Source organism: Callorhinus ursinus, unplaced genomic scaffold (assembly GCF_003265705.2).
Source record: "Callorhinus ursinus isolate GAN/ISIS: 27379988/994484 unplaced genomic scaffold, GSC_fseal_2.0 scaffold34, whole genome shotgun sequence".
Taxonomy (NCBI): Eukaryota; Metazoa; Chordata; class Mammalia; order Carnivora; family Otariidae; genus Callorhinus; species Callorhinus ursinus.
The window spans coordinates 8,351,890-8,362,985 of record NW_027397096.1 but is presented as its reverse complement, the minus strand read 5'-3'; the positions used below and the strand labels follow the sequence as shown (position 1 = coordinate 8,362,985).

The 11,096-nt window shown below is 59.1% G+C and overlaps 1 protein-coding gene across 1 annotated transcript in view; it reads right to left on the bottom strand.

Annotated features, from left to right (window-relative positions):
* Positions 1 to 6,626: 6,626 nt before the first annotated feature.
* Positions 6,627 to 11,096, bottom strand: part of TMEM132E (transmembrane protein 132E) — a 54,030-nt gene continuing 49,560 nt past the window's right edge. Inside the window, exons 7-9 of the mRNA XM_073879424.1 lie at positions 10,754 to 11,042; positions 9,620 to 9,811; positions 6,627 to 8,758 (exon numbers count right to left, since the gene is read on the bottom strand). Of these exons, the coding sequence (XP_073735525.1) occupies positions 7,703 to 8,758; positions 9,620 to 9,811; positions 10,754 to 11,042 (1,537 nt within the window). The 3' untranslated portion in view covers positions 6,627 to 7,702. The remainder of the gene's footprint in view (positions 8,759 to 9,619; positions 9,812 to 10,753; positions 11,043 to 11,096) is intronic.

Here is an 11,096-nt window from a genome sequence, read left to right as displayed (position 1 = left end):
ACTTGGGGAATCTCACGGAGAAATACATAATTGAAAGGAGGGATTTGAGAGTCTTGAGAGAGCCCTTGGGGAAAGCATTCCCATTCCGGGACTCAGGTAGCACCTCGCGTAGCTCTCTCTCTCAGTGGGCCCCAGGCCCCCGCCGCCCTCTTTCCAAGAGCTGATCTTCTGGGGCCACTCTCTCAGTCCCCATGGGTGCACACTGGCCCCAGGAGAGAGCCCACACTCCTAGTTCGGCCCCGCCTGCCTCCCCAGTTTGCCTGCTGAGTTCCGGGGTGGGGAGAAGCCTTATGCGTCTCCCCAAACCCCGGGCCCTTCTCTTACTTCTCTGTCTCTCTGGAGTCGGGGTTTCCTTCCTTATGCTGTTTCTAGAAGAAAGTTTTGACCTTCCTGGGGCCTTTTCTATTTGGCCATTGGACTTTGTTCGACCTCCTTCCCTAGCCCTCGGGAAACCTTCCAGGCAAAAAGGTAGAGCCTATTTTTACAGGAGACTGAGGCACAGGCAGGGGTGAGCCTGAGCACTCGAGGGTAAGGCTTCTTCCAGTCTGGCCTTTGAGCGCAGCTCCGGCCATGCCTGCCCAGGGCCTATGGGTTGTGGGTGGGCCAGGGAAGGCAGGCACCGCCCACCGTGTCACTGGGGACCGGCTGGGGCAGCCTCTCTGCCTGTGGGCCCTGGTGGGTGAGAAACAAGGTCGATGCACATTCATTGCCTTCCAGCAGAGGGGCCTGGAGGACAGAGTAGCCCAAATAGAATCACACACCCTATCCCGGTGCACAGTCTCATGGGGGGACCGAGCTTCAGGCCTCGGAAGGGGAGGGGAATGGGGAATGGAGTGGGGAGCCCTGGCGGCAGGCCCCCCAGCCTGTGAGCACAGTCCAGAGAAAGGCCAGTGTGAGATGAGCTCCCTGCCGTTAGGCTGGGCCTTATCTCCAACCTGCAGATCTCTATCTCTGCCCGGCTGCATGCTTATGGCCCACAGTGGTCCTCTGAGCCCTGTACCAGGTTGAGGAGTGGGAGCAGGGTCTGTGTGGCCTGGCAGGCTGCTCCCTGGCCTGCCTTAGCTGAGGGCCTGCTTCTCCGAGCTGAGTGTCCCTGGCCTTGGTTCCAGGGGCCCGCTCTCTCCAAGCATTCCTATCCCTTATGATGTCACCTGGACCAAGATTAAGTCACTCCACCCCTCTCCTCCTTGCACACACAAAAGAGTCAGTTCAGACTTCCTAGTTTTAGAATAGCTCCAAGGAATATCAGTAAAGGGTCTGTCCTGAAGATGATTTTAAATGTAGGTATTATGACACCAGCCTGTATTCAGATCTCTTTTGGGTTGTCCGACCAATTGATTGAACCCTTCCTGCCCCCAGATTAGCAAAACATCAATATCTTTCTTTTAGGGACTCCAAGCTTCTCCTCCAAATTGTTGAAATACCCCAGAGAGGTGGCTCAGTCTAAGAGGGAAGTCCCACATCTAAACACCAAGCTGAAAAAAAAATGGGAGTATCATATGGAGAGTCAGATCATGTGTCATATCACTTTAGAAAATTCATCTTTCCCTGGAAAATGATAAAATAATAGCTAGCATTTACTAAGGTGAGCCGCGGGCTGGACACTTTCTGTTCTTCACATGCAAGAACTCATTTCATCTTCTCCAGAACCCTGTGAGGTGAGTGCTGTCTTGTCCCCATTTCACAGACAGGGAACTGAGCTCAGGGAGGAATCGATTTTGCTGCTTTCCATGGCAAAGCCAGATTGGCTGGGATAACCCCCAAGTCGCTTGGGGTCCCTTCCTGTCCAGCCAGCCTCAGCGGGACTCCTTCCATCCACAGGAGAGGTCTTAATCTCTCCAAATCTCTGTCCCCTTTTCCCACAGGAGTCTTCATGACTTCTGCGCAAAGAATATCAGCCCAGAGAACCAGGGAGCACCCCACCCCCCATGAGGCTTCTGGTCCTAGGTTCTACCTCACTAGGCACCAGTCCAAAATAAATCATTTCATTAGAGTTAATAACATAGTCCCTTTAACTGCAAAGTGTTTCCAAATAGAGGGCCCTCCAGTCTGCTTTAATGAACAGATAAGAATCTTTGTAATTAACTCAGTGATGGCTTGCGTGTAAATGGGAATGCTTCTGAGTGCCAGGAGACTATTTACTCATTGTTTTAAGTATGGGGTAAATATGGCAGGGCAAAATATGCTCCTGACCAGCCCTCCCTCCAACAAGGTCCTATGCAGTCAACCAACACCACCTCCACCCCCCCCCCCGCCAAGGTTATTTCTGCGGATGGGCAGCAACGCCTCTTTGCAGAGACCCCCTGGGTACACGAGAGCCCAGAGTGCTGCCTGTCTTCATTCCAGCCCCTCTTCATTAGGCCCACCGTCCTTCCCTCTGCAACTCTGGGCCTCCTTTTCCTCCCTGAGGGGCAGAAAGGGTTGGGGCCTCTCCCCGGCCTCTCCCACGCCTGGACAGCGGCGCTTTCCCCAGCAGCCTGGGGCTTCTCCAGGGTCACCTGAGGGAGGGTCACTTCCTCCCCTCCTCACACCCATTCCTCTTGGTTGGGTTCCCGTAGAGCTCCCTCCGTTCAGCCAGGAGAAATCCATCCCACCTCCCAAGCCCCTGAGCGCTGGGTCCTGACTTCCCAGCCATCTGGTAGAAACTACCTCATGCCTCCCCTCAGAGCCACCGACAACCCTGCTCCAGGCTGCCTCTCTGGATTCGTGCCTGCCTTCCACGTTTACTTCATTCCCTCTGCTCTGTGGGCTAAGTGCATGCATCAAGTACTTTGGGCTTACTTGCACCTGTTTGTATGTCTCTCTGAATACACGATGTCTTTTCTTCAGGGTGTGACCAGTCTCCCTCATCAGATGGAGTGTTTGTCAAGGGCAGGTGGCTTGTTTTCCCCCTCAGACTGGGAGCTGCTGTAGGACAGGGCGTGTTCCTCTTCTCTAAGACTGGGAGCTCCCATGGAACAGAATCTGGTCTCTCCCCTCAGACTGGGAGCTCCCTGAGGGCAGGGGACAATTCAAGCTCTGTCCTAGCCCCGCGACTCACTGCCCCTCTGGCACGCACAGGATAGTCACCATTCCCACCCCCGCTTTGCTCCTCCACTATGCTCTTCCCACCCCTACACGGCAAATGCAAACCCATAGTGGCATCAGGTAGAGGATGGCAGAGCTGACAAAGCTTTGAGGATAGCCGAAGACCATGGAAGCCTGTGACCCTCCCTCCTCCCCCACTGTAGCTCTATCTCTATGGAGGGGGAGGTGTGACATGGCAGGGCTGGGTGGTGCCCAGGGCTTCACACCTAAAGACACACAAACCATCAAGATTGAAGGCACTCGAGGGGCCATCTGGCCCCTGGATTCTAGCTGAGGGTCCTGGCTTATTCCACACATGGGGCTCAGTCCGTGGCTGAGTGAGAACCCGCACCAAACCCCTGGGCTCCCAGCCCGGTGTTCTTACCTCTGCATCGGAACGATCCTCTGAACTCCAGGTCCCCGAGAGGTGGGCATTGTGGGGCAGTGGGAAGATCTGGAACTTGGAGCCATGTAATCCGGGTTTGAATCCTGCCTGACGCTGTCTGCTATTTATGTGTTCGGTGCCATGAGACACGTCGTATAATGCTCTCGGTAGGGGAGGGACTATTGTCCCGCTAACAGTGACAGCGAGGCCATGGTGCTCACAATGTTCCGTCTGTCCCCCCACACTACCCATGATCTATGCCTTCAGCAGTGGCCCCACAGGCTGCCCCCATCACTGAGCACATCGAATCTTTAGAGACCCCTCCTTAAACCCCTCCCAACCTCCAAAGCTCTGCAACCTCATTCCCCTCCAACTGCCAATGTTGCCTAAAGATGTAGCAGAAAGAGCGTAGATTTGTGGGTGCCCGCCAGGTCACTTCTGAGCTGGAGGCCATCGGAAAGTCACTCGCCCCCTCTGTGTTCCTATCTCTTTAACATGGCAGTTATAATTCCTACCTATCTGGACTCTTGTTGGCGATACAGGTGTTGAAACAGTGGGGCCTCGTGAGGGAGGTCACTGGACACTGCCTAGCGGTGGTGATTTCCATGTTTGTCCAGTTGGGGAAACGAGGGCCCAGAGCGGGCGACAGACTGGCTGAAGGTCACACAGCAAATGTGCTGTCAGACTCCGGGAGTCCTTGCCGACTTGTCGTAGGAAGTATCCTCCCTTCGAGTGAGGGTTTCCTTTCTCTGGCCCATTTATTGCATTTTCAGCGCTCTCAGTTTGGCTCCAAGACCTCTCCCTCTCCTCCCGAAGCCTTCTCTTAAGGGGAGCATCGTGCCTGGCACTTAGTAGGTGCCTGTGAAGATTTGTTGAAGACAGGCATGGAAGCACATGCAGGGCTGGGGTGGGCAGGGAGCTGGCAGGGGGGTGGGGGGTGGGCAGGGAGCTGAGCACCGGGGTGGGCACAGGCTGGAGGCCATTTTTCCATCCCTCCAGCTCTGCCTTTGCCGGGCCTGGCTGTCTGAGAAATCTCATTTTGCCAGCAAGCTGATTCATGGGCCTGGGGTCCCGGTGTTCCCTGAGCAGCTCTCTGTAGTAACTATTCTTTACAAGGTCCCTCGATTCGTTTTTGGGGTTGCAGACAAATTTTTAAAGGGAAGTTCAGTGCCAGGGCCATTCCAGAGGGGCTGTTAACTTAATGTCCTGCCTTGTTCCCTCCAAGCCTGCTCCCTCTTGAACTACACGAGGGTCAAGACTTGCCATTTCTAGCAACTGCTTCTGAGTTCTCGCATTTGGACAGGGCGTGAGGAATGGAGCGGAAGGGGCACGGATTACAGGACAGGGAGGCAGGCAGGGCTCCGGCTCCATTATGAAGTTTGCTGGGTGACTCTGGGCCAACGGTCCCGTTCTGTGGGGTTCCCTGTGTGTGAAAGCGTGGGTGCTGACAGACACAATTACGGTAGCATCCACTTTGTCTCCTGGAGTGGCCTTGGTCTCCGAGGTTCATTTGGGCAGGAGGTCTCGGTGTCCAGCAGCGGCTCATATCCCCTCCCCCTGTTCCCCATGCGGGACAAGGCGGTGGGCAATTCCACAGCCGAATGCCACGGTGTCCACCCAGCTCTGGAACAGAGCTGCCCTGGTTCTTGTCCCTTCTGCGGCAGCATCCTCCGAACTGGTTCCCCTGCCCCCCCAAATCTTCCTTCCATCACCAGGTCAGAGGGAAACAGTCTGAACCTCAAGTCTGAGCCTGACCCCCCAGTCCACGCTGAACCCACCACACTGCCTCTGGCCTCTGCAACTTTGCATGTGTGTTTCGTGTTTCTCCCACCACTGGGGACTCATATTCCAGAAATATGTGCATAGAGAAACAAAGGAAACATGCACAGAGATATGGCAGCAAAAAAAAAAAAAAAAAAAAAAAGCACGGGGCATGGGGTATGCGGCCTCCGGGCCTTCATGCCCACTGGCTTCCCCTCCTGGAATGCCCCTGGCTCCGTCCTCAGCAAACTCAGTTTGAGAATGTCTCCTCCCTCCTCCTTTGTGTCCCACCAACCCACGGTGAAGCTATCACCCATGGCATCAATCATTCCAGATAACCGTGGCCAGCTGACATGTCCATCTTCCGAGCAGGGCTGGGGCTCCTAGGGGGGCAGACCCCTGGTTTTGCCTCCATGCTCCCCGGGAGGGCCCGGTGCACAGTAGGAGCTTAGTGTGCTGAGTAAACCAATGGCTCCTGAACATTAAGGTCTGAGAAACTCCATTTGCTGAGAGTCTCTCCGAGCAGGGGCTGTGCTAGGAGCTTTGGTCCTCACAGCACTCTGAAGGCTGCCATGATCCGTTGAGCAGATGACTATGGACGGCAGGCTTCCTTCCATGGTAGGCAACAGCATGTTGGGGTGGGCGCCAATGCAGCCCTAGGCCTGTCCCTGGTCCCTTGTGGGACAGATGTTGGTGGCTGTAGCCCCCTGCCTGGGGCCCTGGAGGCTGGCCAGGCAGCCTGTCCCCACCTCCACTCCTCGGGCTACTGCCCGTTCTGGGGAGTGGCGACCCAGGGCCATGGGAGGCCCCATGCATACACACAGGCCAGATGTGCCCTGACAGGCTGTGGGCTAGCCCTTGGCCTGCTGAGAGGGAGAGGCCTACCCAACGGCCTTTGCTCTCTCCTGCCTGGCTCTCTGCCATAGAGACCCCCAGGCTTTCCTCCATGGAGACGGGAGGCCTCCCTGAGCGGTGACAGTGACAGTGAGCAGGAGGGACCTGCTCTGGAGGATGGGCTGAAGGTGGAGAAGGAGTCCAGCGTGAGCTCAGGTGTGCACACCAATCCCTTCCTGCCCCTCTCCTTATTCTTCCGTGCCCCTCACCCTGCCCAGCCTTTTCTCTGGAGGCCCTGAGCCTTGCCCCACCCTCCCAAGTCAATCAGGGCAACTCCTAGAGGAGTGCCTCTTTGTAAGGGCACTTTCTGGGTCAGTGAATCCTTCATCTCCTGAGGCAGGCAGCCCCTAAGCCCCAGAGGGTCCAAAGGGACGTGGATGTTGGAGGAGCAGAAGGACTGTAGCCCGGTTCCGCTGTGTTTTGATCTCATGTCATTTAGCGTGTCCACCGTGTGTGGGTGCATGTGCGTGTGCACACATGCCCAAGGACGAGACACAGAGCCGGGCACTATGCACTTTCTGTTCTCCGGGAGCTATTGCTCCGGTCCAGTCTGGTCACCCCCATTTATTTAAGAAAATCCGACACAGTGGTGGGTAGAACCCAAGAGAGAAGTGGCGGTGGGCTGGGAGGGGTAGGGGAGATGCCCAGCTCCCTGCTGCCTTTGCCCGGCCCAAGGTCCTCCACAGCATCCCCTGGTACCCTCTCCCCCTCTCACCAGATTCCGCTTCCTGGGGGGATGGGTGGCTGCCCCTGCAGAGAGGAAGGAGTGGTCAGCAGAGCGGGAGGGGCAGGGCTAAGGCGCAGTGTTGACCTCGCTCTGGGCTCAGCAGGGGGACCCAGCCTCCCTGGGCCACCCAGACCACAGTGCTGGGGTGTGGCTTACTAGGGGCAGGCCCGGGGCTCCTCCCCATTTAGGACCCTGCCCACAGCCGGTGGGGACAGAGGAGGGAGTCCTGAGATCTCAGGAAGGTGCCCGGCTTGGCCCAAGACCCCTCTGTAGGGTCAGCTCCCAGGTCCTGGGAAGGGGCTGGGGAGCACCTGGAAGCCAACAGATGCTACAAGTGTCCCCCCATCCCCCCGATATTTTGTCCACAGCAAGATCCTTGGCAGGGCAGGCAGCCGCCGCCTCCCCACCCTGCAGGACAGAAATCCCTGAATAGTGGTTTGAGAAAAGTCTTTGTGCAGCTTGTGACACAAGACCCCCCAAAGCCCCCCCGGCACAGGGGGAAGACAGGGGACATGGGGGGGGGGCAGGGGCACAGTGTGGGCCCGCCTCACCCCAAGCTTGGCCTCCATGCCTCACTTTTGGGGCAGGGGGTTGTGTAAGATGGGAGGAGGTCTGGAAAGGGTAGAACGAGGGCTGGGATTGCTTTCCTCCTAGCAAGCTCCTGAGGAAGGAGCCCTCCACCTTCGGTGGCAGAATCGGGTACGGGGTGAGGTGGCGGGAAGGACCACGGGGGGTAGGCTGGCCGCCCAGCACAGAGCAAAGCTGCAGGGGCAGAGAGTACAAAATCCACTTCAGCCGGCCTGCATCGGTGTGAGCAGGGCTCCCGGCCGTGGCCCACGCAGAGCGCACCCCCTGGGCGGACGGCGCCTCTATGCCACCTCTTTGATTCTGCGCATGTAATTGTGCAGGTCTGGGGGCGCGGTGGGCCGCGTGGCGCCCGCCACGTCTGGGCAGCCCCAACCCAGGTCCTCTTCGTCGTCCTCCTCCCCCTCGCCGGCGGGCACTGAGTCATAGCCGAGCTCCTCCGTGGGCAGTGCGGTGAAGGTGGTGAACTTGACCCGCTTGCGCTTGGAGGTGGGCGAGCTGGCAGCGTCCTCGGCCTGGTCCCGGGCCGAGCCGCCCGAGGAGCCGTCGCCCCGCCCGTGCCCCTGGCTCTGCACGCTGCTCTGCGAGCTGCCGCTGCTGGGGTGGTCGCCGTGGCAGCAGGCGGGCACGGTCTCCAGCGGGTTGCCCGCGGGCGGGGACAGCTCCCCCTGCCCCCGCAGCGGCTGCCCGTTGCCCAGGAACACCCAGTGGTGAGAGTGGTCCATGCTGGTCTGGCCCTCGGGCGGGATGCGCTTGTGCCGGTAACGCAGCACGAAGACGATGCAGTTGATGAGGAAGACGAGGATGGCGAGGCAGAAGACGCCCAGCAGCGCGTACATGCCGATCTCCAGGTCCGTCAGCCCGCGCGGCATCTGCAGGAAGCCGGTGGGCAGCGGCAGGAAGTCTTCCGTGGGCGGCACGGCGGGGCTGGCGGTGCCCGGGCCCGGGGCCTCGGCTGCCGGCACCGCCGTGCCCGGTGGGCCGGCTCCCCGGGCCTCGTCCCCGCCCCCACCGGGGCCGGGCTGGCTGGGCCCCGGGTAGTCGTAAGTGGGGTCCTCCTCGTCCCGCCCAAAGTGCACCCGCAGACCCACGGGGGTCGTGGCCAGCACACTCTTGCGCTTGGTTTTCTGGCAGCTCTCGGCGATGGTGAGCTCGGCCCGCAGCAGTTCCCCTGCCCCCTCGGCCTCCGCCACCACCAGCGGGAAGGCCCGGTCCTGGGTCACCGTGGCCACCCGCTCGTCCAGGCTGCTCACCAGCAGCCCGTAGTCCCGGGGGCTGTAGAGGGAGAGGGGGGCGGTGGTGCCATCACTGTAGGAGAGCCAGAGGCTCAGGAGGGCTTCCTGGAGGAAGAGGAGGAGGAGGAGAAGGGGGCAGGAGTCAGAGAGCTAGTCCTGGCTGGCTTCACCGCTAGGTGCTGAGCAGATGCCGAGCTCTGTGAGGACAGGGACCGCGGTACTCTGGCTCCCGGCTGTATTCCCGGCACTGCAACCGTGCCTGGCAAGTGGCAGGGGCTCAGGAACAATTGTGGGAGCAGGAAGTCCTCCTCTGGAGGTTGTGGGCAGGGTAAGGGGTATGTTGTGGCCTCATACCGCCCGAAGAATTTCCCTGTCCACTCATCCTTCTCCCCCTGATGAGCTGAACGTATGTTCTGCCTTGGGTCTACCTCAAGTCCCTTTTGCTGCAGGAGGAACCCCGTATCTCCATGCCTGACCTTAGGATCTTCCCCATTAGACATGTGGAGATTGACAACACATACCCCACCCCAGCCTTCTCCTCTGTTAAAACATCCTGAGAAATGCCTTCCCTACAGATGAGGAAGCAGGGCTCTCAGAGAAGGGATTGGCCTGTGGTCATGGAGCAAGTTAGGGGCAGGGAGACTCTTGGGTCAGTGCTCAACACCTGCCTTCTTGCTCCCTGTGCTCCTGCCTGTCACCTTTCCACCTCTGTCTTGTGCCCCCGGGTGTGGGGCTGCAGCTGGGGCTCCAGAGATGGGTGGGGGTAATTCCTAGGGGTGGAGGCGGCCAGACTCCCTGTGCAGATGGCAGGGGAATGGGGTGGGCCAGGTGTGTTGGGCACCAAGGGTAGACAGACCTTCCATTAAAGCCTGAATTGGGGGGACTGATGGCACAAGGACAAACTGGAGTTTCCTTCTTCCTTCCATACCCCAAGCCCCCAGGTTGGCAGGCTGGGCATCCGGTTACCTGCTTGAGGAAGCTGAGGGTCTGCTGGGCGGCCGTGGTGGCCAGGATGGTGTGGCTGCTCCCTGGGCTGGGCCGCAGGGAGAGGGCGAGGCTGGCCACCACCTGGGCCTGCAGCTGTGTGATGCTGACCTTCTCCTCCGTCACTGTTAGCAGCGTCTCCCCAAGCACAGACTCTGTCAGTGGGGACACCACCTGAGGCAGAGTGGGGCAGGGGTGAGCGAAGGCCAGGAAAGCAGCACCCCCAGGATTCCCAGCCACGGAGGAGTCCCAGCGCTGCTGGAAGAGAGGCCTGGAGCACAGGGTGGGGGGGTGGGGTGGGGGGGGGGCAGGGTCGGGGGGTGGCAGGCTGGGAGGCTGGACTCTTAGGCTCTGCCTTAGGGCTGCAGCTGGAAATCAGGGTCCAAGGGCTCACAGGAGCCAGGCAGGAACACAGATGAGAAGAGTTAGGCAGAATTTAAGGTAAACAATAGCCCCACACGGTGATGAATAGCAATTGGTGTTTGGCCTCAATGAGAGACAAAAGGGAGTGGTGGGGACTGCAGCAAATAGGAGAACTCGTGCTCATGTAGGGGGGGCACCAGTATTGACTCCAGCCAGTTACTGCCAGGTGGGAATGTAGGCCCAGGGTTGCCAGATTCATATTTTGTAAAACTGGAAGTCTAGATTTTTAAAAATGAGAGAGCTGCCAATTGTTTCAATGTTGGATCAGTTGCTTTACACATAAATACATCTGCAGGCAGATTCTAGCCAGTGGGTCACACTATTCACCATCTTAGAGGGATGATTTCTACCCAGGCACCCAGGTGGACAGGAGGAGGGTCAGCTTTGAGTTCCTAGGTCCCTGAATTCCCATTCCTGAGCCCCCCCCGCCTCACCCACACCTGCTCTCCGGGACCACACCGAGCCTTACAGGGTTGGTAAAGGTCGACAGGGCTTGCGGGGAGATCCTTTGCCAAGGGGAAGTGAAAGGAGCTTACCACTGATGGTGGGGTTTCAGGCAGGGGGGTGGGGGCGGGCTGAGGGGCAGAGAGTGTGTTGTAGGGGCCTGCCGGGGTTGATCCCAGAGGCCGAGGCCCTAGAAACCCTGTCCCAGGGACATCTGTGTTCTCTGCCCACGCAGTGCCCCGTGCCTACCTTGAAGGGGGTAGTGCCCGGCTCCAGGCCAGCCAGCGTGCTGCTGTCCACCATGCGTGCCACTCGGGGGTCCCCCACCCGCATGAAGTCGCTGACCAGGTCGGTGACCTCCACCAGCCAGTCTGGGCCCAGCATGGGGACCACCTGGTCGGCGCCCTCGGACGACGTCGTGTGGAACTGGGTGAAGACCTGCAGGGTGGCGTGCTGGTACTGCAGGGTGCAGCCTCGACTGGCGCTCTGCCGCCGCTCCTCCTCCTCCTCCTCCTCGTCCTCACTCTCCCGGGCCGACCTGGGGTGGGGAGGCCGGGGCTCAGGGCTCCTCCGCCTGCCTCCGACCTGCACA